Source organism: Anopheles gambiae, chromosome X (assembly GCF_943734735.2).
Source record: "Anopheles gambiae chromosome X, idAnoGambNW_F1_1, whole genome shotgun sequence".
Lineage (NCBI taxonomy): Eukaryota > Metazoa > Arthropoda > Insecta > Diptera > Culicidae > Anopheles > Anopheles gambiae.
Genome location: NC_064600.1, coordinates 19341273 through 19367374, shown reverse-complemented (window position 1 = coordinate 19367374; position 26102 = coordinate 19341273). Strand labels below are relative to the sequence as shown.

The 26102-nt window shown below is 48.4% G+C and overlaps 2 protein-coding genes across 2 annotated transcripts in view; one reads left to right on the top strand and one right to left on the bottom strand.

Moving 5' to 3' along the window:
- The window catches only part of LOC4575961 (cation-independent mannose-6-phosphate receptor), a 96972-nt gene that overhangs the window by 20618 nt on the left and 50252 nt on the right, over positions 1 to 26102 (bottom strand). The window lies entirely within an intron of this gene.
- Positions 3758 to 23776, top strand: LOC1270495 (protein toll). The gene is made up of 4 exons (XM_309197.2): positions 3758 to 5243; positions 19104 to 20494; positions 20567 to 22148; positions 22213 to 23776. Exons 2-4 carry the CDS (start codon positions 19245 to 19247, stop codon positions 22837 to 22839), a joined length of 3459 nt encoding a protein of 1152 aa, XP_309197.2. The 5' UTR covers positions 3758 to 5243; positions 19104 to 19244; the 3' UTR covers positions 22840 to 23776.

Below are 26102 nucleotides of genomic sequence, written 5' to 3'. Positions count from 1 at the left end.
TTCCAACTCTGAAGCATTCCTCTAAACCTTTTTAATGAGTTAAACGGAGATCCAACACTTCACCTGGCACGGTAATATTACTATGTTTGGAACAACAAACAGACCAGGGAGTGTTGTGAAGCGGTAGTTTAGAAAATTGTGTTTTGAAATATTTCTTCAACATTGGTCATTATTATTTTGCTGCGTAATTCTTGTTTTACTAAAGGATAGCTACCAATTAAGCTATTAAATTAGAGTTTCTTATATCTGTTATTTACTTGTAATTATGAGAGTATTTCACATTTTCGGTGAATAAAGCACCAACAACTTAAATAAAGGCTAAAATGTCCTTTAAGCTAAGTTTGATCAAAGCTTGTTTTCCTAAGCCCTACAAACCCGAACTCTTCAACTTCCATGTTTGCTAAGAATTGTTTCTTAATAAGCAGCAAACCATTATGCAATCAACCGAAACCACATCATCAACAGCATCATCTCCTTGCAAAAAGTTGCGGTTTATGCATTATTAACACCACCTCCCACCCCAAAGATCAACACTCCACGGTCCATGGAATGGATGATTACGATGATGATGATGCTTTTGTTGCAGGAGTGCGATTGTTTTCTGCGCTCTGCTTGCTTTGTGTTGCTGCAGCACCACCAGCAAAATAGAACCTCCCGTGATTCTTGATGCTTAATGCATCGACTTCAACCCGGAACCCGCTTCTGACGCCAAAGTCTTCTGACATTTGTACTCCCAAAAAGAGCGCATGGAACGGCGCAGAGGACATTGCTGCAGCGTCGAGAGGTCCTTTGGTAGGGTTGCCTGCAGCATAATTACTCCAAAATCCTGAGCGGAGCGGCAAAACACATACAACGACTTGACGACTCGAGAAATTCTTGATTTCACTGTTTCATGCAATTTAAAGGCTTGTTTTTTTTGCCTCGCTCGCCTAGGATAGGGAGACTCAGCATTAGAATGAGCCCGACAAAGTTTCCCATTGCACAATTCTCATCAGCAATCGACTAAGCGCAGTATGTGTGTTTGCGAGTGTGAGTGCTTGTTTTTATACAAACACCGCACATATGCAGCTGCAGTCCCTACCTGTTCGGGTGTAAGGGCGTTTTGGATGGAAGGAAAGACTTGAAATCCAAAGCCTCCGCGCGCTCCATTCCGCATGGCTGCCCTGGTCCTAAACTTATTCACCTTTGTTTTCCTGTTATTTGTACCTTTTCTTCCTGCCTACCTTTTCTATGCATCCTCGTCATAATTTTCTTTCTACCATCAACACCTCAGAATAAGGGGTTTGTTCAGGGTTTCTTGTACTTTTATTTTATTTATTTACTTACTACCATATCTATAAATATATTACCATATTTTAGGCATCAGAAACTCTTCAATTCAACGGATCCATATATTGAACACTTTGAGAAGAAATGTAGAACATTTGACGGGAACCCCTGTAACAAACCTTAATCACATGTTAGAATATTTTCAACTCCATCCCATGCACATCCATGAGAATTGAGAGCATATGATGCAAACCGAAGCCACAGGATACACACAAAAACTTTTCCTTGTCTTTTGTGTCCTTTTTCTCCCAACATGCCTAAGGTCTTCCCCCTGTGGCGGCGACAGCTACACACAAACACACACTGCTGAGGCGAATGATTTTATTATCATTATTATTTCTCTATTTACTTTTCTTCTTACCTTCCCTATTTGGACTCCTCGCTGCCTCACCCTCCCTGCATATTCCGATAAACCTCTTCAGCCGGATAGAGCCTTGCGACCTTTCGAGCCCGATACCTAGCTCGAATGATGATGAAGTTGTAAAGCCAACACGACAGAGGGAGGCCCCGGTCTGCCAGCAGGACACGCTTGTTAAAGCGCCGCCACTTCGCCATAGGGCGCAGCGCACCAGTTTTCGGCCTGCCTCTACAGTCCCTGGCCAGTAATTACCAGCGAATGTATCTTAATCGTTATTATTACACAGTCGGACCCAAAAGCCCTGTACTGACCTTTTTTTCTTTTCTTTACAGGGTTTTTAGTTGTTGCTACTGCAATGGCCGCTGAATGATTATGAACGTCTTGGGTGGCATTTCAGGGGCAGCGAGTCGCGTCTTCCGAAAAGAAAAGCCATTCGCACCTACCACGGCGCATATCGCTGCCAGCAACATGAACCCACATCCGGTTGTACACTGAATGCGGCTAGTCTAGTATGCTTTCCAAGCTGTTGCAAACGAAACCGACCTACAGAACAATAATGTGATGCAACTCTTGTGGCAATAATTTGATGCAACAAAAAATAAAAAATAAACTACTCGGAACTACTCGGCCGCAATAGTCAATGCGAAAACTTTTCGGATCGTAACCGAATATAATTCAGATAGAGCAAACAATCAATTTCCCCCTGTATAGAGTAGCATATCTACCATTCTCCCGGTAAGAGGCGCGAGGTTATCGAACAAACTCGGTAAAACTACTTGAGAGATCCACTCGAAACTTTCACATGCTAATGGAGAAAGCACCGGAAAACATGTGTTCTTGCAAATCACGCCAGATGCAGCGTATAATCTCTTCCGTCGAGAATCTTCATCCTCAGCGCAACAGCACCAAGAGCAGCGAGCAGCAACAACAACCAAAAAAAGGCAAGCTTGGCATGGATTTAAAAATAATTTCTTATAGTTTGCCTCATCGTATCCCCCGTTGCCTGCGGTACGTCTTCCGACCCGTACCGAGAGGTCTTAACATTCTTGAGCCATTAGCACAGCCGACACCAAGAGCTCTTGTATCGTTGTCGTTGCATTTGTTATGGCTTTCGAGTCGCCAGTTTGAAATGAGTTCCACGCCGCTAACACTGCAGCATGCGATGAAAGCAAAGTAAAAGAGAAAGAGTGTGAGGGAAAGAATGCACGCAGAGCTACCCGACCGATTGCACTTTTCGATGCCTTCCCGATGGAAGGCGCTCCCTCTCAACTTCCAGTGCGTCGCTGCGAAAGCGTGCGCTCATGGTGGCACAATTGCGAGCACTCACAGCGTTCAGACAGAAGAGTTGAAATGTTAGGATGATACCAGTTGCTTTTTTAGTGTATGTAAATGTGCATATGATTCATCATCTTCGCACGTTCAGCGCGACAGCCGCCGTCTGGGCTGGAGACCTTCTGGAGGGGTTCATTTTTATGAGAGCATTGCATTCTGTGACACAGCATGTTAGAGTAAGAATGAGTTATCGAAAAAAGTATAACCAAACTCTCTTTACACTGCAAAAAACGGTGCAGCAGCATGGAACTTATTAAATCTTTACTAGAAAAAACTGTTTTTTTTTTAATTCTGTTATTAGTTTTCAGTAGCAAATATGTTCCTTGAGTAAACATTGAAGAGCCAATAAATATTTTTATTAATTTAACATCGAAGTGTCGTAATAAAAAAGGAAAATACGTTAAAAAATCCTCAATGACTTATACTTAAACATATAAATCGCTTATTATACTACTTTTATTTTTGCATCAAATTCGACATCGATGAAATTTAAATCAAAGTAGAGTATAAAATAAAAAAAAAACTTCATAGAAAATCATAAAAAAGTATTATTGCAAATGACAATTTCTACCCAGCAACGTGTCGCTACAAGTATGGGCACGCACTGTACAGCGAGGATCGCTGTACCGTGGGCACTCACGCAGCTTCGAGTTTGAGTGTCGGGGAGCTCGGCGACCGCTTCCAGCACCGGTTGCGCTCAAGACATTCTGCCACGCTGTGCCTTTGCTTCGGAGCACGTGTGAGCGTCATTCGTGCGCTAGACGTTCGGTGTGCCGGTCCGTTTTACTCGTCCGTGCTATCCCACTTAACTGTACCAATCTGTTGCTCGCTCAATGCGTCAGGGTAGATAAAGCTCTAAAAAACATAAATAATTGCAGTTTGTGTCAAACTTTTGCCTCTAAATTTAATGAAAGCCTTCTAAATATCAAACCGCGTGTGCTTTTGTGTGTGTTTGGTTTGTTTTTGTTTTACGAGGCTGTGTGTTGCGTATGCTAACTGCTTACATTCGATCAACCGTGTGTATTCAGGGCGGTATCCTTTTACATCGGGTAAGGAAAAACAAAGCCCGCGGTGTGCGTAACGGCTAGAAAATACACAAACAAACACATCCTGTCCGCGCACCTGTGTGGTGGGAGTGTTTGTATTGCCGCCCGTGTTGCTAATAGATATCGTCGTGAAGGGTGGGAAATCCGCTGGTAGCATGCAAGGGTGCAACATACGCCACCTTGCCTTTCGTGTCAATCCGTGACCACCAATCGATCACCAATCAAACTGCCAACCTTGGGAACACCTCGACGAGTCAACGCACTAGAGCGGGCCAGTGTGTGCCAGTGTTCGAAAACAACCCCGAAAACAAAACAAGAAAAAGTGGTAACATTGGTTCGATTCCGTAGAATATCAAACGCTTGGCGGCACACAAACATACGCACAGGCTGTCCAAAAGGTTGCAAAACCAATAAATACAGTTGAAAAACACCTTTTTTGTTTAAATAACGTTTCTCGGTCTGCCGTCACCATACCATAGGTGGGCCGCTGTGTGAACGAGTGAGAAAAAAAAACAGTGAGTAAATAAGCAAACGCCAAAGCTCCATCAGCAAGTAAAATTAAAAGTGACACGCTAAAATTAAATAGTAAAAAAAGCAGCTCACCACTAAAACGTTACACAAAAAGCCGGTGGGAAGGGGTAAAGCACCCATTGCCACAGTTCGAGGTGTGCAGAAAATTGAAAATCCTCCCTCACTCTCACCGAGGTTGGACGCGCGCTGGCTTTGACAGCTCAATTTCCATCACCCTCGATCGTAAAAGCGTCCGTGCGGCGGATTGTGGCCAGCTCCACAAGTTCGCAACGCACCGAAAGCCAAACCAAGCGAGTGTACCAAAATCGCTAGAACGGAACAGTGTGTGTGTATATAAGTGTGTGAATGTCCAGTGAATAAAGTACACCATCGTCTTGCGATCGAACACACATCGGACAGCAGTAAGATTACTTTGCGATAGCGAAAACTTTAAAAAAAATAACACACACACACAAAAGTGTGACAAAAAGTGCACTAAAACAACAGTCCGAAGTGCGCCCGGCCATCCTCAACCAACTCAAATTCTGTTGTTTTACTCCGGACGAGTTCTCCTCTACCACCCAAGCATACGAACACAAAAAAACCGTGATCTTCACACGGTGGAAATCGATAGAGACTTGTATCACACACCACTGAAAAGGCGAAAGGTAAGTATTTTTATTTTATTTGTTAAATAGAGAAAAAATGCCTCCACCTTTTTTTTGGGATCTCCAACGTCAGCTGGGACACGATGGTGTCGACAAAAACGATTGCGCCCTGTACAGCACAAAAGGGCACACAACGCAACAAGAATGACTTTTCGCCTTTTTCGGATCGCCACTTTGAACGTGTGCGTGTCTGTAGGCTCGAACAGATCGTCACAGCCCCCATCTGCAAAACATCTGCTCCCGGCAGCATCCAGATGCGCTGGACTGGGAGGATGTTATTTGGATGCTGTTTGGGAAGGTGACTTCTTGACGAGTTTTTTTTTTGCTCTCTCCCTCTCTCTCATTCTCATCTCTCTGACACATAAGTAAACGCTTTTTTCCTGTCCCTTGCAATCACGCAGGTATGGGAATGGAAAGGGTTGGCGGGAGGGGGAGTCAGAGGAGATGAGGGGAATCATCGTCGCCTGCCAGCATAGTGTGCGCGGAGTGTGTTCACCCTTCTGGGGTCTTCAGCGTTTCTCTGTTTCGCAATGACGCTTCGCCGTGAGCGAGAATGAGTGAGTCTCAGGGAGAGAGAAAAAGAGAGCGAGAATAAAAGGTACAAAATAACACATTCAAAGCAATCAGCTCAACCTCAACAACAAGACGCGATAGTGCGATCAATGTTAGACAGCCAAGTTCTAATTAGCACGCGCACGCACACCCGATTTACTCCTGTGTCAAAGGTCATTCGACTCTACTCTCCTTCTTTCTCTCCTGCCTCTCTCTATATCTCTCTATCTCTCGCGAATAATCGTTCAGATCGAGATCTATCATATCCCGCTTGTACGTTAAACAAAAGGGTGGTGGACATCGTGGAGCCACAACTACTGAGGGCAGCCACACACACAATCATCATCACCATCTCGTACCTTCCGCTGTGCCATCTTTTTGTGCTGTTCCACCATAATAATTTCTTCCCGAACGGCGAGGAGGCACGTCCGGATACGCCGCGGAAGTAATGTACGCCGAAGGGAATTTTTGCCGCTGCTGTGGAACTTCAACTCTGGCAACTGCACGGGAAAAATTAAGCACACGCGTGTGTCGCTGTATGTGTATGCTGCTAACACTGGAATGTCCGCACAATGCCTTCGATTCATCGCAACATCGCGCGAAAGAGAGAAAGAGGGGAACAGGAGTGTACTCTTTAGAGGTACTTAACCTTAAAGCCTTCCCCTCTTGGATGTGTGTGTGTGTGTCTAGTTACATTTTTGTGTTTTCCTATTCTTCTTCTCTTGTCCCTTTTTTCTCTTAACTGTTTTGTTTCTGTACGGCAGCTTCCGCTTCTTCTCGAGCGACGCGTACGCGTCTGTCCCGGGAATAAGTTTCAATGTGGAGTAAAACTGATGAGAAAACTGGCAAAGGAATTACACAAACCATCACCTACATCGCCCCCTTTGCCAGGGTACATTGCATGGGTAGAGGTTACAGAGGGGGCGGAAGGGAGGGAAGAAGGGGGCACATAAAACTTCTGCTTGCCCAAGCATCGCGCGGTGGGAGCAGATGCAGCCAAAGAGTGCGCGCTGAAATGTCGTGAGTCAGAGGGCCGCCGCACAACTTTGGAAACGAGCAACGCTGACCGAAAGAATGCAGCATATAATAAAAGTGCAACCACAGCAACGGTCATAAATTGGGAGTGGAGAAGGGAGGTGGTGAGTGAAACCGAGGAAAGCGATGGAAGCGGTTGATGGTAGGCTGAGGGGCAAGAATACAGCGCAAATGGATTACGGCAGCGGGCCGAAAAGTATTAAGCGTTGCGGTGCGTCTTTTCCAGAAACCAGTACGTTCACCCTACGCTCCTGAACGTGGGGTTGAAATAACGACAAGGACATACCACCCAAAGCCAGCGGTAGGGTGTACAGGAAGGGCTTGACTCGTTGCCAGAGCGATACAAAAGTTACTCGGTGAAACAATCCCCAAAGCTTCTTCCAACGCACAAATCCCACAGCCAATACTATCTCCCTGGGCAGTGCTCCAATGATAAGTCTCCCCAGTCTAAATTGCAACTGTTCGCTTCTCCCGGCTCGGTGTTTCATCTTCTGCACTTGACACGATGTAAAATACTGCTCCCCTCCAGTACACACCGCTCTGCGTTTCAACAGGTGTAATTCGGTTCACAGAATTGGAGAGCGAATTCGGTTTTCCTTCCGACAGATTTGGTCCTTCGAGCCGGAACGCACTCTGTTTATTGAACGCTTTCTAAGAGCGATGTTCAATGAAACACACACACACACTGTGACATTGCCCGATGTTGTGTAAGGATCTCGAGGGAGACTTTTTGGCTCATCAGAAACACACAGAAATACACAACCACAGCTTTTCCGGACAATGATTTACTTGCCTGAAGCACCAACCACAGCCCCATCCTCCACCTAACCTAAGCGTCGTGTTCCGTCGTGTCCGGTACCAATCGGAAGGAGAGTTTGGTTGAGTTTGTTCGTGGGCGGGCTGGCAGCACCCACCTCCCAAAAGGCGACCCGGCCAAGTACCAGCACCTTCGCTTGTTTCGAGGGTTCCTGTTTCCGGGCGTCCAACGTACCACACACGCGCAGCCTAGGCGCGGCGGACCGGATGTTTGTAAATTGATTCCGGGCACACTTTACGCATGTATGTGTGTGTTTGGCCGATGTTGCTCTCCATGGGTTCCGGATGGCTAAGCCGGCAAATCGGCCGATTCCGTAGCGAAAGCAGCACACTGTTGAAATGTGCGCCCGGCCGGAACGGAACCCTTTCGCTTTGCCAGAGTGGCCATAGTACTCTATGTCGCCAGAAAAAGGCTCGGCAAACATCGCACCACGCACTGCAATGGCTCGCAACGTGGCTTTGGAACTGTTCCGGAAGTGACCGGTCGTTAGTTTGCCGCTGGAAAAGGGTTTCCTAGCAGCACACCTTTTCGCGCTTTAGCTTGAGAAATAACAGTAGCAGCCGTGCACTATTTGTAGCACAACGCCAACGCGTTCAACTCTGGGGGGCGTTCTGGGTTGATGTTAGCCTTTATTTGGGATCGAATTCAAAGTGATTTGTTTCCGAGCATTCGCTCCTAAATTCCATTGCCCTTCAAGCCACCGGGACGAGAAACATTAACGCGCCTCGAAATAGCGGAGACCAAGCGCAATCGCGTAAATAACTCACACCCGGCCCGTGAATGGGAATAATTCATTCGAGGTTGGTGTGCGTGTGCCTTGCTTTTTTTGCTGTCTTCATTTCCCCTTTCCTGTCAAGAATGCTTGGAAAAAATCAAAAACGAAAACGGTTGACAGTAACGGCAACCAACCGACACAGACAGGCAGGCAGAAAGCGGATCCCTCCAAAAAAAAAGCGTTGAAATTAGGGGATTAGCATTTCACCTCAGACCACTAATCGTTAGCCATCGCGCTCTGTCCACAGAGCAGGAAGGGAAAGCAACAAACAGCAACAACCAAAAACCTCTTCAATAACACAAACGCCTCCGCCTCGGCAAGGCTACATTGTGCCCAGGCCGTTGAGATTTTACTTAACTCACTTAATTCGTTCGCCATTAGATCTCCGGGATGTGGAGCGACCGGGGTGTTTCCGGGAAGGCAATACTGGTACGCCGGAATGCTTGCTACATCAGCGAGCCTCGTTGCGGCGTGCATGCTAATGATGCAACGCAAACCCCTATTCAAGCACATATGGTTAGCAGAGTAAAACATTGTTTCGGACAGCGCGCGAGTTCTTGCTTTCTTTTTTGGTTGTGGCATCATACAAAAAAAAATAAAATAAAACTGTCACATAGAGCGGAACAGTGTTGGCAAAGCAATCTAGTTGGATTCAAATATAATCTGGACTTTTTAAACTTTAAACACAATTTTTAATTTTCAAATTAAAACAGGTAGCTGTAAACAAGTAGAAGTGACTGTGAAAGAAAAACTCATAAAACAATTGAAACAAAAACATCCCCAAGTGACATTTGCACGAAATATTTTTTCCATATCTGTTCTTCTAGTACTCGATACATTTGAAATGTGGATTTGTATGCGATCAAGTGTGTTGAAAGCGCCAAGATTTTGCGTGTTCGTAAATTAGACTTTCTTCTATTGATGGACGATGCCGTCGAGCTCATTTTACTTTCATAGCTTTGGTTTGTTGATGGAAAACAAAAAATAAATTGAGTTACATTAATTTGCAGAAACTAAATGTTTTTTGGGTAGGAAATGGCCACATGACCTAGTGATGTGCTCTCTGCAGCGCACCCACTACTCCGATCCGACTGCGATGATTGTTAGTCCGATTCCGACTTCAGCGTAATTGGAATCACTAGTTCCGCCCAGAGTCGGAGTCGTTCGGCGCCAACCGAGGCCATTTGGTGCAATGTGCTTGTGAGCAGAGATTTCATTTCCTTTTATTTTTTGTCTTTTACTTTGCGCGTGCACTTGTTATACAGGTCTTTGTTTCGAAGGCCGACTCCGGCCGACTCCAAACGGCTTCCAACAACTCCACACGACTCCGGATAATGCTGGGTGGACCTACCTTCCGGATTCGGTTCCGAAATTGTCGGAGCCGGATCGGAACCGACACTGGAATTTTGCCAACTAAACCCATCACTACCCTGTACGCTCCCTACATTATCCAGTTGCACGCGGTATTTCATGAAAATCGACAAGCGCAAATGCTTACGCCAAAACACACAAGCTGCGTGGAGCGATAGAGTGCGCACCGAAATGGGCGCAAACTGTTCCCACTCTTTCCCACCCGTTTGCCGCCTGTTTTGGGAGAGGCTGGGAAAATCTGGCCCCAATTGCTGCAGATCGGAGGGGTAGGAAAAGCGAAACATAAAATAATGGGAACGTTGAGGCAAACGAAACAAAATCAAAATAGCAAAAGAAGGGCAAAAAAACAAGAAAAGACAAGTGCTTTCAGAGTGTCGAGTAAATTTTAATGGTCTCTCACTACATCACTACATTATAACCCTTCCCTTCTCCGGGCACTTCGCTAGTAACTTTTTATGAATATTTTCATCACATAGTTGTCGGAGTCCCGCAGAAAGTAGCGGCCGCCGCTGGGCTGGTGGGTAACGGGCAACGCTGAGGCGAAAATTAATTTTCACAACTAAACGGTAACAGCAGCAGACACTTTGTTACTTCCTGAGCCCACGTTGTTGAGTACCTGTTGGACCGCATCCCTCTCTTACTCACCCACTCACTCACCCTCCCGTCCTGGATTATGAAGAACGTTAGACAACTGATTGTACTCTCTCCCCGCGCCTCTTTTCTTCTGCTAATGGTGGTAAACTGATTTAACGTCTATTATTGTTAGGCTAGTGCCCAAAAACCCGACCGCCGGATGGTGACGTTAATTAAATTTGGATCACGAAAGCATTGCTCAGTCCGCAAAGGCTTACTCAACTCGCTTCTTACACGATGGGTGTGAAAATAAGCAGCATTAAGCTTAAATCTATTGCCCACCATACTGTACATCAAATGAAGCAACTGTGATCTGTAACCGGACCCAGTTGACCGGCCCTTTGGATTATGATTAATTCCGCTCATCATTCATCATTCCCCGGGTCGTGCACGGAGAGCGTGTGGTTTGAGCTTCTCATCAACTCAAAATGCCAATCGCTACACTGCGCGTGCGTGCGTGTGTTTGTATCTTGTTTTGTGCTGCTTCACGTGCGCTAGCAGCTATTCTCAGGCAAAGCAAATCAAACCCGACCGTCGAATCATTTTTCTCATGGACCGCAAACCCAAACATTGCGCCAACCATTGCGCCAAGTGCGCCGCCGACCAACCGAGGGTGAAGCAGAATGGGGCAGCGAAAGAAGCACGAAGAAAGCACGAGAATACGTACCCACGTCGACCTGTTTTTTTGCCTCATTTTCCTCCCATCTCACTCGGTTCATTGTTGGCACACCCCGTTGCCGTTCCACCGCAACATTACGCATTATGTGGGGCCCAGCATTCGAGCCCAGCTCGGAATGTACACCGTTAGGCTAGCAGCAACATCAGCCAGCAAGCAGGCAAGCCGTCCAGTAAACCACACGCTCACAATTTCGCACGTTCGTCGCCTCCATGCTGCCGCAAATCTCTTGAGATTTTCCGCTTTATCCGCTGGAAAAAAGGGCTGGATCAACAAAGAAGAAAAAAAAAACGGGGCTAAACATCTGCCAGCTTCAGGGTTTCCACTTCATTCGCCTTCGAAATGGTTGCTTTTGTTATCCATCTTTCCCCCCATGAGCGTGTATTTGCGTGGCGTTGCGTGTCGAACTGGAGCATTTATTGGCGCCAAATGAATTCTTAACCACGGCCACATCTAACCTCAAAAATGCGGAAGCAGTAGAAGGTACACGGTATAGAAAAGGCACTATTCATTTATTTTTTTCGCCCCAAATAAGACGCCGATGGTTGCGCGCGAAGCCTGAAAAGTGTTAACTACAAAACCATAATTTCAGATTTTTAGAAATAGGGGCCCTTCACGATTCTAGTCAGCTTTTTTATAGGGAATTTGACAGTTGGAGGCTGAAATCATGTCAACACTCCTTACAAATCCACACACAAAACTAGTCTTCGTTTTTCAGTCTACATTATTCTAGCCTCAATGCTAGAATTAGATTCGAGTACCTGATCAAAACAATGGCAAAACAAGGTCGTCTTTTCATGTATCCCAAGGTGCATTAAAGCGATCAGGTGCAGGAATCTAGAATCTATAAGTTTATGTAATCTAGGTGGTCTCATAGCATGTTTTTATAACCAAATTTGAACGTCACTTACTTTTTGACAGGACGGATGAAAGCTTTTGCTCAAACAGGCTTTCTGGTAGCTTTACGAATGCACAAAACACTCTTAAAATCTTCATTCAGAAGCAGAAGCGATAAAAATCAGCCTTCTAAATACATAAACCTTGTGATAAACACACCTGTATATTATAACCACTTAGATAGCTGCTCGAAACTGCTATAAAATGCAAACAGCCGATAGCCTGAAATTTCAGCCTACGAACTTAAAACTGAAAGGGCACCAAAGGTAGAGAATAAAATAGGAAATATAAAAAAAGCATACAAAAATAAAATACTGTAACAAATTTCAGGTAAATTTTATGTTCAATTCGACATTTTAACATATAAGTTTGGAAATGTAATTAAATTGTCTCTAGAGGCACGCGAGAAGCAAAAATAAATGATGGATTGCATAACTGAGATTAGGCGCAAGCGCAGGCAAGTGTTTGGCAGCACTTGTGGCAAAGAAAACTCGACACTATCATCAAGAGCGGACAGTTAACACTTGTGATTTAAGTTTCTTAAAAGGCAACACAACACTAACGGCCAAAACACTTCCCTTTTCTCATTTACACTTGCGCATTACAGTTGTGATTTTTGCGCAAGATATTCCTTCCCCAACACCCCGCCACGAAGTGAGCAAAACAAAAGCGTTTGAACCACGCGTTACCACCGCGTCTTCCACCGCAATTCCCACACACCGAAGCTGGCAAAAAAAAACAAGCCGGCCAACTGTTTAGAGCTGTTGAAAGTCCGATCGTTCGAACGTGCGAACGGATTGTTACGCGCAGGAAAATGAAAAGCTGCCATGCCCAACGATGCGTCCAGCCACAGTCTGCTGTTTTCTCTCCCTTGCAAACCTGTGTGTGTGGTGTGTGGGATAGTGGTGAGGTTACGAATTTATATTAACGATCGCACGGGGGATTTTTGTTTTTTTTTTTGCTTGATAGCGATCCGCGCGGAAAACAAGAAGCCAACCAGACCGTGGCGTGAGCGCTTTTCCAGCCGGGTCCGGGCGGTGGATAAAGCGCACTTACTGTTTGCCAGCTCCCCACTTAACACACTCTCACATCGAAAAACTAAAAGATTAAAACGTCCCAAAAGCGTACAAAACACGTTGGACTGTTGGTCTGTGGAAGCATTTGTCTTGCATTAGAAATGGGTAAAAAATTATGTCATCGCAACGCGTCATAATTGTTACGCCCGTTCATACCGTCGACGACGCGATTCGAACGGGGTTTCGCGCGGCTAGGAAGATAGGCCGCGGAAAGCCGTGTTACAACACCCAAACCATAAAATGCACTGACCATATGCTGGGTGTGGCAGGCTCTCGGATAAACCATTTCCATTCTTCTTTCCATCGAAACAGCGAAACAGCAGCGCGTGAGCGTTTCGCGTTGTCGCAAACGTTTTGAAGTTTTCCACGCAAACCCGTGCGAAAAGTACGGGAGGAGGAGAACAGTTTTCTTTTACCGAATGTTGCATAGCACAAACAGGCTGCATTTCCGGTTATCCGAACGCTTTTTGATGTGCATTTGCTACCGAAAGAGTAATAACTAACCGCGAGCGGAGCGAGCGTTAGATGTGCGCAAAAAAATCACGCGCGCAGATTTTCCAGCGAAGGAGACACACAAATGCACCAACAATTTATTCAACTGCAACAATACTGCTGGTCAGGGCGCGGCGGCAATGAGATGCATATGAGAAGCAATTAAATGCAGTCGGTCGGCCGGTTTGTTGCACCACCACCAGCACGGATCGCTCTTTCTGCTTAGCTTTGCACCACAGCACAGCGACGGAACGGTAACCGGTAGTGGCTATTTTGAAATGAAATGGTTTAACCTCAATTTCTTGATACGCTTCCGGCTCGGTGATGAAACCTTCCAAACCAAAACTTATACTGCTGCAGCGTACTTGCCACATGTGCGGAACGGGTTTGGGAGAAGCGAACCAATGTTTAATAGAGCAATAATGGGAGCGTCTGCTTTGCGACGGGCGAAACATCAAAGTGCGACACTGGCAGACTTTATGTTTCTTTGCAGGGCATGCAAACATAAACATAACATAAAATGTTATCCAAGAAAGTGGTAGACAGACAGATTGCACACGAAGCCTTACAGCTGCTATCGGATGCTATCCACTCCAAGCCTGCATGCATAAAGCGATAAAGAAAGTCACAAGCCGAACGATTCATTGATTTGTTGCCAAGTTGCGTCCTCCTTATCGCTGCATTCGACTGGCTGCACAGACAAAATCTAACATTCATCAGATTGGAATTCAATTTCCATACTATCTCTTCGCACGCCTCCCCGCAAACGACCGCTCCTTGCCAGCCGTTCAGTGCTCGGCAGCTTCTGACTAATTGCTCCTCCTTCGAGGAATAGTTGCTGGCCAGGAATTTGTCGACGAAGTAAATGTGGTTGAGCGCTGATCGCGTCAGGTTCATTTCAGGAATAACTCTTTCGCAGTTGGCGGTTGCCCGAGTTGCCAAGAATTCAAATCAAGCGGGTCATCATGGAGAGGGGAACCGGGATATAGAAACTTTCCCATGTTGGGGGAGCAAGAAGGGGAATGCACCAGGGTGTTAGTTGGCCTGGAAATTTGATACCATACTCCGTCGCTGAGCTCCCCTTTGTGTGTGTGTGTCTGTGTGTGTGTGTGTGTGTGAGTACGAAAGTGCGAGAAGCAAAGCAAAACTGAAGTAACTCAATGTCAGAAGTTAACTCCGTTTGTAGTTTTGCCTCGATGGCCGCAGAATGTTTTTTTTGCCATTGTGCCGAGCGCCTACCCTCTGTCCGTGCACGAAAGTGCACACCGTTGCACTTTGCCTCAGTGTACGCCGCCCTGCTGCTACCAAGCACGGCCTGTAGCTCCCTTGGGCCGAGAAATTGTACGCCGGAACCGGAGCCAGCAGATTATCGCCGGACGTCGCCTGTCACTCACCAAAAGGACTGTGTGCCGAAGAAGTGGGACACAGTGTTTCTTTTTTTTCTATTTATTGTCAAGCCACACGCCGTATGACACCGTGTGCCCTAAAAACTGGTCTGAACATTGGCGAGATTTGATTTTTGTTGCTGCTGCTGCTGCTGTTATATTGTTTTGTTTCGTCACGCTGTCAGCTGAAAGGGGTATCATATTGTGCGTAGTGTGCGTACCACGTGCACACTAGCGGGATGGCGTATTGCAGATTTTATACCCCACTTGGCACATGGTTCGCCACACACAGGTGTCTAGACGTGTCGTGTTGGCCAGATGGCAGGCACTATCGAATTTCGGCTTTCTGGCTGCACGCTCGGGACCTGTCACGCTCGGGCCCCAATGATGGATGGTGACAGTGGCAACCCCCGTCGGTTGCGCTCTGAGACTTACCGTCCCCGGAGGGCTCGTGTCTAGCGCAAGTGGAGCACACCGATCAGCATTATTGTACGTAAGAAATAGGTAAAAAGGGTTAAAATCAAACACGACCGTTGTGTTCTGGAAATTCGAATTCTACATAATTGGTTGGTAGAATTCTTCACTGCTGCCCTTTCTCCCTATACACCGTTTGTTCCGGTGCCGTAAAGTAGCTCCAAGGGCTTTGTCTGTCCTAATTAATGGCAATTAACTTCCACCAACAATCGAAACGCCCACCAGCAATACCCATCGGACAGTTCCACCAAATCTCGACTGGAACTAAATTCCTCAGGAAAAAAAGACTTAACATTAAGTTTCTTAATCATGTTCAACCACTTCCGTGGGATAAGATGTTCCACGAAATTGAACACGATTATCTCGTGTAACATTTTTGCCCGTTGCCTTACACGAGCTATGGTGCGCTTTGGAAAGTCGCAAACAGTGGAAACAGAACCGTGAAGGAATGATTCGCCCTTCGACACGGGGTTTGTGTGTAAAATAATAATAATACCAACATTTTGGTAGCGCAGAAAAACACGTACCTATTTCACACGTAAGAGAGAGAGAGAAAATATATTTAAAAAAAAAAACATCCAATAGATGGAAAATCAATTAGACCAAACGCCCGGCAGATTTTGGAACCGATTGACGGGAGGAAATTGAACGTTATCGATTCGGGGGCTTTGCCTTTTCCCGGTAAAAAGGGGATTTCTGCGAGCCATAGTTTGCACAGCGCGGGAAAATTCATCCCACCAGAAGTATCGAAATGGAAATGAAAAATAGAGAATGCAAAAAAAACTACTAGTAACTCTACCAGCCTCCGACCGTGTGTGCGGTGAATTAAATTTTCGTTTAGCCGGGGGTTGGAGACTCGGGTTGGTACTACAATCGGGAAAGCGCGGTCACGAGCCTCACCGCCGTACTTCGTGTGAAAAAAAGTGCCGGGAAAATCGTGCCGACACGCGGAAAAGAAAGCGCGATCAATGAGAAATTGTACAGGGCTTGCTGCCGATTTTCTCTCCCCTCTTCGTGACGCGATTCCAATCTTCCACCCTTGCAAAATTGATAATTGGAGCATAGTTGTTTTGTTTTTGTTTTTTTTTTTGGTTTTTTGACATGAGGAAATGAGTGCTACAATCATAAACTGTTTTTCAGGCACGTTCGTTTTCCCAGGCATCCGTTTCACGCGATCGCGATCGACGAGGAAAGTGATATTTACACGGTGTCACACGAACCGGCCCGATTTCGAGCGGTGCTTTGTTACTCAGCCGGTCACGTTTGTTGAACGCGCAGTCGAAAGCGAAACTCGTCCGAGCTCGAATGTCACTCGCTTTCCGAGGTGTGGTGCACGCGCGACGACCTGCAGGCTCATTAGCAAAGCGGCAGGGTCACTTGCCGATGTATGCTTATTAATACATTATTAATATCAAGTTACGCGTCGCACGGAGGGGTCGTCTTTTTTCGGCCGGTTTTTTTTTGTACATTCGTGTGTCGAAAGCGCACCATCGAAACTGCTCGAAACGAAGCACTCGCACGGTCTCTTCTGCAATAATTGTGTGAGGCTATTGGTTCAGGGGTACGAAAGCAGAGTTTCCCACCCAACGATGTTGCTGCAACAAAGGCGTCTGCGGCAAACTGCTGGCTAGAGGCGGGTGAAAGACGACCGTGGGGGTGTCGGTGCAAAGGAGAGGCAGCGTTTTAATAATTGGCAGTGAATTGAAAACAGATAGCACCGTTTTCGGCCGTACGGCCGTGGAAAACCAAATGGAACAAAACTATCGCATCCCGCCCTCCCACCTTCGGCCTCGTACCCCGCTCGGCTTTCCCTTTTGTTTTCGTAGTGTTGTTGGAGGAAAATAGCAGAGCAAAAGCACAGCAAACCTATCCGGGTGCGAGTGGCGTTCCACTTGCGTGCTCATCTTGCTGCTTTGCATCGAACCGAACAGGCTGGAGCGTTCACCACCGGTGCCTCCGCTGCAGGCCGAAAGTGTGGGAGCTCACACCCTTTACCGCTTCTCAGTAAGTCGCCTTTCCTTTCGTCCGTTCGTACACACGTTCACAGCCACACCATCTGCCTGGCTATGTTGGAGGAAAATAGCTATGTTCCCTGCCCGTTCGAGCAGCTTTTTGGAGCACAACAGAGCTTCATCTTTGGGTCGATTATATCACCTGCGGCTGTGTGTAATCGGCGTCGCAAAGTAACAAGCCCGTGGGGGTAATAAATTCCCAAATTAAACAGCAAACGGGAGAGAATAATTTCAACAGCAAAAAAGAAGATAGACACAAAAAAAAAACAATAAAAAATGGGAATCGTGCTGCGCGGCATAAACCTTCCCATCCTCTATTTCATGATCGCCACGGTTCAGTGGATTGTGTTTGTGTGCGAGAGACGACGCCCAATACACACACACACACCCGACGCTTATCGAGGTATCAACATCTCCGGTGCTCAATCTTCCAGTCCCGCGCCTTGCGCCCACCACCGGAAGTGTACAATGCACAGTTTTCCCACTGTGGATCGCCGGATCGTTTGTTGATCGCCTGAGAAGGGAAGATGGGGTCGATGCACACAATTTCGGTGCGGACGGGAACATGTTATTGAAACGCTTTTCGCTCCACATTTCCACCACACGGCCACGGGTGAAAGTCACCGCAACGCACCGAAGTAGTGATGGGTAAAGGTGGCCAAAATCCGTAGTCGACTCCGATTCGACTCCAACAATTTCGGAACCGACTCTGGAAGGTAGTTCCGCCCAGCATTATCCAAAGTCGCTTTGAATCGCATGGAGTCGCTCGGAGTCGGAGTCGTCCGAAGTCATCCGGAGTCGTCCGGAGATGCCCGGAGTTGTCTGAAGTCATCTGGAGTTGTCCGGAGTTGCCCGGAGTTGCCCGGAGTTGCCCGGAGTTGTCCGGAGTTGTCGACTTCGGGCAACTCCAGACGATTCCGGATGACTCCGGACAACTTTGGACGACTCCGGACAACTCTGGATGTCTCCAGACAATTCCAGATTACTCCGGACGACTCCAATTTTGCCGGAGTCCGCATCGGATTACCAATAGCCGCAGTCGGATTGGTGTCGTGTGTGCGCTCTAGAGAGCACATCACCACACCGAAGACGTTCCGGGCTGGAAACAGTGAAGTCATCCAGTAATGGTGAAGAATGCTTCCACCATTGCCTGGAAACGTTACAATAAAATAGAAAACAAGCGAGCGCTGCTACAGGAGGCCCCGGTCCGATTTTCGGTGTATGCGCCTCCCCCCGCCTACTTGAGCGCATTCTAGTCGCCGTGATCGACGGAACGGAACCGTGAACCCAGCAGCAACGGGGAAGAAAACACACGCGAGCGGAAACTCGCTTGACCGTGGACAGTACACCGGGCGTGTAAGAACTCCCCCTAGCTGGCTCTGTGAACGTTTAGCAGCAGAGGGGTAGAGGAGCGAGAAATCTCCGTTAGTTAGTGGCTGATGCGCGAATAGCCACCGGACCAGAACCGCTGGCATGAGCGCACAGAGGCTCCTGGATCGCTGATTGGGGTGCAGTGTGGCGAGTGTAGCATTAAATTTGACAGCTACGGCCAGTGTCCGTGTGGCTAGAATGAAGCGGTGGCAGTGCGTCTCATTACATTGAACGATCATTCTCTGGCATTGTTATCTTACGATTTGTGTTCTTTTTCCACCGGTCTCTTTACAGCGCATTGGACATGTGATTCTGCATCGGTGGGCATCTCTCCAGAACAATCGCGTGTCTTCATTATCGCACAGTTTGACGAGGGCATCTCGTGCAAAGAAAACGGCCCCCAAAATACACCTCGAAAGTAAGGGCGGCTCTAAGATGAAAGCATCCAGAGGGCCACGGCCCTTGGTGCTGACGGCGGCACTGACTCTAGCGCTGCTAGCACACACAGGCCACGCGTTCCTAGCCGGCTACCGAAGCGGGCTCGGACTGGACGGGTTTGGCATTTGCCCCGCCGAGATGCGCAACTGCTCCTGCCGCTCGTACACCGGCGCCGAGACGGAGATCGACTGCCCGGAAGCGGACTCGACCGTGCACCTGCGCATCGAGCCGCACCAGTACGCGGAGATGCGCTGCCAGCGCAACCGACGCTACGACTTTGAACAGATCCCGCAGCTGTCCATCGGCGACACGAACCGGCTGACGATCGACGACTGTCCGTTCCCGCACCACCAGTCCATCCTGCAGCTCGTCTCGTTCCTCGGCACGACCCAGGTGAAGGTGCTCTGGCTGAAGAACAACGCGAACCACGAGCAGAGCGCGTCGCTGGTGCGGCATCACTTTGCCGGGCTGGACCAGCTCGACCGGCTCGCCATCAGCAACGCCAAGCTGAGCGACATCGGGCCGGACCTGTTCGAGCATCTGCCCAACCTGACCTGGCTCGACATGCGGGACAACATCTTCCGACTGCCGGCCACCATCTTCGATGCGCTGCCGAAGCTGCGCGTCCTCGAGCTCAGCTTCAACAGTCTGGAGGAACTGGACCCGCGGCTGCTGCGCCACCTGCCCAACTTGCGGCTGCTCACGCTGTGGCACAACAAGCTGCGCACGTTGAGCCGGGCGGCGTTCGCCGGTGTGCCGGAGCTGGAGCGGCTTGATCTGTCCTCGAACCAGCTCGAATCGGTACCGGGCGATCTGTTTGCCGATTTGCCGCACCTAACCGAGCTGGCGATGGGGGTAAACAACTTCCGCACGCTGCCCGACGGCTTGTTCCGGGCGAACCGTGAGCTGAGGAAGGTTAAGTTAGCATCCCAGCGCGTCGAGCTCGAAACGCTACCGCACGATTTGCTCCAAATGCTACCCGCGCTCGACCAGGTTAGCCTGGAGCGGGTCGGGCTGGTCAGCCTGCCCGGTACGCTGCTGTTCGGTTCGGCCAATCTAACCCAGCTGAATCTGGCCAACAATCGGCTGCACCAGCTGCCCGAGGATTTGCTGCGGGACCAGAAAGCGCTGCAGGTGCTGCAGCTCCAGCACAACCAGCTGACCGGTCTGCCCGCCGGCTTGCTGCGGAACACGGTCGAGCTGCATACACTGCGCTTGTCACACAATCAAATAGGCGAACTATCTGCGTAAGTAGCCCCAGATGATTTCACACTCCAGCGACTTTCCTTTTTTTAAAACGTCCCATTTTTGTCTTTTAGCGTCGCGCTGCAAGCGCTCACCAAGCTACAGGAACTCTATCTCGACCACAACCAACTGTACACGATCGAGCTGCACGCGTTCAAGCAAACTACCGCCCTGCACACGCTCCACCTGCAAGTGAACCAGCTGGCATTCGAAACGCTCAACACGCTGCCCGCCACTGCGCCGGACACGGGCGACCAGGAACAGCTGACCGATCACATCCCCGCCCCGGACGAGTTTAGCCTGCTCGCCCAGGACGGGACCCCGTTCCAGCATCTGCACCAGCTGCGCGAGCTCGACCTCTCCTCCAACTGGCTGACGTCGGTGCCGCGCGACCTCCTCCTCAACACGCACGAGCTCCAGCGGCTCAACCTTACGCGCAACAACATCACCAGCCTGACGTACGCGAACCTCCAGTTCCTGGCGCCCGCCATCACGGTCGATCTGCGCCACAATAGCATCTTCGAGATCGATCTCGCCGACATGGAGCGGCTGGTGCTGCTCGAGCCGCGCAACTTTGACGAGCAGACGGGGCGGGCGCGCGTCCTCCTCAACGACAATCCGCTCCACTGCAACTGCATCGCGTACGCGTTCGCGCAGTACATCCAGAACCGGCTAGCAACGGCCGTGTACGATCGGTTCGAGCTGGTAGCGAACGAGCTCACCTGCCACGGCCCGGAACATCTGGAGGGCGCGCTGATCAAGGACGTGCCGACCCGCGAGCTGCTCTGCGATCTGGACACACCGTCGACCGCGATCCGGCACTGTCCGGCGCCCTGCCGGTGCTACATCCGGCCGGAGGATACGGGCGTGATCATCGACTGCAGCGGCCAGGCCCTGACCGAGGTGCCGGAGCTGCCCCGACCCACCACCTTCGGCTATCGGTTCATTGAGCTGCACCTGGAGAACAACAACATTAGCGCCCTGCCGGATTCGACGACCGCGAGCGGCAGCAGCGGTTGGGCGGAAGTCCGCGAGCTGTACGCGTCGAACAACTCGATCGCGGCGCTAGCCGCCGACCAGCTACCGCGTAGTTTGCGACTGCTCGATCTGAGCCGCAATCGGCTGACCACGCTGGACGGGCCGCTGGCCGAATCGCTGACCGCTAGCACGACGCTCACCACCGTGCGGTTGGCGCACAACGACTGGACGTGTCAGTGCGAGACGACCCAGTTGCTAACGTTCGCGCATGCTAACCAGCGCCGCATCGAAGACTTCGGGCGGCTCCGTTGCTCGGACGGGCGACCACTGGAACAGATGACGCTCAGCGACCTGTGCGTCGACCGCACTCACATTATCGTGCTGACCTGTGTGATCGTGTCCGTCGTCGCCTGCCTGGTGGCGGCGCTCTCGCTGGTCTACTACACGTACAAGCTCGAGCTGAAGGTGTGGCTGTTCAAGCACGGGCTCTGTCTGTGGCTGGTTGCGGAGGAGGAACTGGACCGGGACAAGCTGTACGACGCGTTCGTGTCGTACTCGCACAAGGACGAAGCGTTCATCACCGAGCATCTGGTGCCGACGCTCGAGCGCGACCCGATGAACTTTAAGCTCTGCTGGCACGTGCGCGACTGGACGCCCGGCGAAATGATCTCCTCCCAGGTAGGTGGCGCCCCTCGCTTGACCAGTAGCACCCGACTAACGTACCCTTTGTTTCGCATTCTAGATTTCCAGCTCCGTTGAGCAGTCGCGCCGCACGATCATCGTCCTGTCGAGCAGCTTTCTCGAGTCGCTCTGGGGCCAGCTAGAGTTCCGCACCGCGCACCTGCAGTCGATGGCGGAACGGCGCAACCGGCTGATCATCATCATCTACGGCGACATCGGCAACATCTACGATCTCGAGCCCGAGCTGCGCGCCTACCTGCACACCAACACGTACGTGCGCTGGGGCGACCCGTGGTTCTGGGACAAGTTGCGTTTCGCCATGCCCCATCCGCCGAAGGTGCGAGGTGCCAGCGGTACCGCCAGTACTGTCGTCAAGTCGGGCGTCAGCACCGCCGGGGGACTGTTCATGAAGCAGCTGCAAGGTGCCGCCCCGGTGGACGACCGGCTCGAGCTGATCAAACCGCAGGTTACGCCGGCCACCCCACCCGCCCTTACCACGCCGCCAACCGAGCCAATCAGCAGCGCCACGCCGGCCCCGGGCCCGTTCGTCATCAGCGGCAATGGTGGCGGTGTTGGCGGCGCCGGTGCCCAGCTGCTCCACCAGCAGCTCAGCAATGCGTACCGCGCCAGCGGTCACATCAATGGTGCATTCGTCATCAACAGCAACGCAAAGCAGAGCGACGTCTAGTGGCTGTGGCGTTTCGAGCGAACTCGCGAACACGAACAGACTGAAACAACGAATCTCGAATCTCGAATAGTGCGTACCCCGAAGGTCACACGCGGTCCTCTTGCCGTGTGAACGGTCACATTGCAGAGGAATGTAGTTTAGACTAGTAACCCGGTCTCTCGATGCCTCAACCCCAAACGGGCATTACATTTCCTACTTTTAGTAACATAACTTATCAGCAAACGCAAGCTGACGAATGCATCTCTCCCAGGCTAGGATTACCTTCAATGCTTCCCTCACACAGCGCGCACCGCACGTCCAAAGCTACCGATTCAAGGGAAACGATCAAAGAGACCGGCAGCAAAAGCCGGCAGTTAGCGATAAGTTTGTAACCTTTTTAACGACACAAGCCTTGAGTGTCTTTTGATTCTCATTTTCATACCGACCGCGTACGCAACGTATCGCAACGTAGGCCGTCTGGGCTGCATTGCGGTTGCTGTAGGGCGTATTTATAATCCCAAGTTTTCTTGCCAAAAAGTACTTACTGCTCACACAAAATGCAAAATGCGTAGGCGAGCAAAGAGCGCGTATCGTTTAGGTCGTAAGTTTAAGAGGTTTAAGCTGCCCTAGACAGGCAAACGGCACCATGTTACCCCGTGTCCTGGCACGTACCACCCTAGTACTTACCCACTATTCATCCACTCATTCACCATCTCCCTCCTCCCATGACCTCCCCCCGTAACCTTTTCATCACCCAACACACAAAAGTCCCTTGTTCAATTTGTACCATATCATCGGAATTGATTTACTTACCCTCTGTATTTTATGTTGTCTGCGCCACGTTCTTTTACCTCTTCATTTCTAACTATATGAAGCATGTGTATAGTGTTTAGGAAGTAATATGCAGCGTGTGTGAAACGTGATTGCATGAATAAAAATAACGATATAAAACAACAAATGCCAACCCACGATGTTTGCATTGCATTATTCATCTTTTCCTACTGAGTCTTTAGCAGTGAGTCAACATACGCATGTGGTCTGATACGAATGTGGATAGCTTACAACATGGAACTTTGTTTTCCTTGCATCCCACGCAGTGATACAAGGTTATCATCGCTGTGCTACAACTACAGTAAAATCTCTCTAAGATGAAGTCTTTTCAAGATTAATTATTTCTTTAAAATGAACAATTCTACAGATGCTGCCATGGATACTCCATAGCAATACGTTCATTTTGTTAGCCTGCCCATCGATCATCAAATGCAGTTTTATCGAGCTGCATCTGGAACAGAATATGATAAAGGACCTATCAAACGCAGATGATAGATGGAATACCGTTCGCCGGCTTTACATCTCAAACAACAGCTTCACCACCCTGCTTGGAGATAGTTTGCCCGTACAGCTCGAGGTTCTCGATGTCTCTGGCAATCAATTGACCGAGGTCAACGCAGCCTTCATACTCAAGCTGAATCATACCGCTCTCCGAAACATCAGCCTGTCAGCGAATCCTTGGGATTGCCACTGTGAAAATCCTCTGCTTGCGTTCGCAATCGATAATGCAGCACGTATTACCGACTTCTCCACTCTCCAGTGCTCCGATGGCCAAGCGATCACTTGGGCTACACTGAGTGAACTGTGTGCTTGTGCGACAATTTTAAATTTGTATATCAACGAGGCAGTGTCACCGTCTGTCTGCTTACTCGCCATATGGTTGTACATCAGACATGTCAAACATACGGCCCGCAGGTCACATGCAGCCGCGAAGGCTTTCAATCCGGCCCGAGTAGAAGTTTGGAAGTTATTTTCATTAAGTAGGAATAGATTGTAGATCATAAGACATGAAAAACGGATGTACTAATTTTGTTTCGCTTTAAATGAAGGGTTTAATTTTAAGTCTGAGTAGTTCGAGTAATTAACTCAAAGTAGAATGTGTTTTATTACATGTGGCGGACTCTAAAGACGGACTCCTCATATTTTCACTCATTTTCTGACCACCGTCTTTATGCAGAAGACATTAAAGTTTTTGTTCCAGTGATGCAAGAGGATGATTGCAGCGCACTCCAATTTCTTCTTAACTCACTCTCTTCCTGGTGTGCGTCAAACTTCTTAGAGCTCTGTCCTAGTAAATGTAGCGTCATCTCTTATTGTCGTCGTCATTTCTATCTTATTTAGAATTATGTTCTTAATAACACTGTTATCAACAGGGTGTCACGTGTTCGCGATTTAGGTGTTATGTTAAACGAAAGGCTATCATTCGATAGTTATTTTGAATTGATCATCGGTAAAGCTTATTCAAACCTTAGCCTTATTTTTCGCATGACTTCGGGCTTCACCGATTTGAGGTGCCTTAAGGCATTGTATTGTTCCCTAGTGCGCCCTGTTGTTGAGTATGCTTTTGTTGTCTTCTGTACTAACAGGGCAGGTTGGAATAACAAACTCGAAGGCGTGCAAAAGCGCTTGACTAGGTGCTTATATCGTCGCCTCTTTGGAAATTCCACCACCGCATTACCGTCATACAGTGATCGTTGCATATTATTCAATCTCGACACCCTCGAATCTAGACGAACTAAAGCACGCGTGTCATTTATCAGCAATTTGTTACGAGGGAATGTAGATGCTCATACTTGCTTTCCTAACTTAGTTGGTATGTTCCTTCCAGGTGTTTAAGAAATCGGACTGCTCTTGCAATAGTTTTTCGCAATACAGCTTTTGGCACTAACGACTTATTTGCGTCAATTCAATAAACATTACCATTCTTACCCGCTGCTTATTTTCCTTTCACTATATATTTCCATGCTGTTACATCCCCTTAGTTTAGTTTAATTCCAATTAGTTTAATACCAATAGGGCTAGTTAGGTTTTAAGCAATGTATGTTCAACCCTAGAGGCAGAAATATTCAAAGTAATAAATGAAAAAAGAGAATAAATTGATTGTGGCTTTCCATCTGACTGGCAGACACAAGCGTCCTCGTAAACCGTACTGTTTTGTTTTGTAGTTTTGATGCGAATATTGTAAATAATCCTAAATCACTCTGTATGTACATGTGTACTTGTGTTATTCTACGTGTTAAATGTTCTTATTGATGTCATCTAATATCCCTCCATAATCCCATGCTAGTTAGGTTAGGAACATAGGTAATAAACATAATTCATGTATTTGTGTAATCAAAAGATCGATAAATCAATGAATATCATAGGAATAAATTGTGTGAAGTGCGTGGATTTTCCAAAGTACAGTGACTGGTTTCATGTGTCACTTCAAAGTATCAAAGTAATTACGCTAA

Coding starts and splice junctions, on each gene's coding strand:
- LOC1270495 (XM_309197.2), top strand. CDS start 19,245: ATGAAAGCATCCAGAGGGCCACGGCCCTTGGTGCTGACGGCGGCACTG. Junction 20,495..20,566: donor CAAATAGGCGAACTATCTGC/GTAAGTAGCCCC, acceptor TTTGTCTTTTAG/CGTCGCGCTGCAAGCGCTCA. Junction 22,149..22,212: donor GCGAAATGATCTCCTCCCAG/GTAGGTGGCGCC, acceptor TTCGCATTCTAG/ATTTCCAGCTCCGTTGAGCA.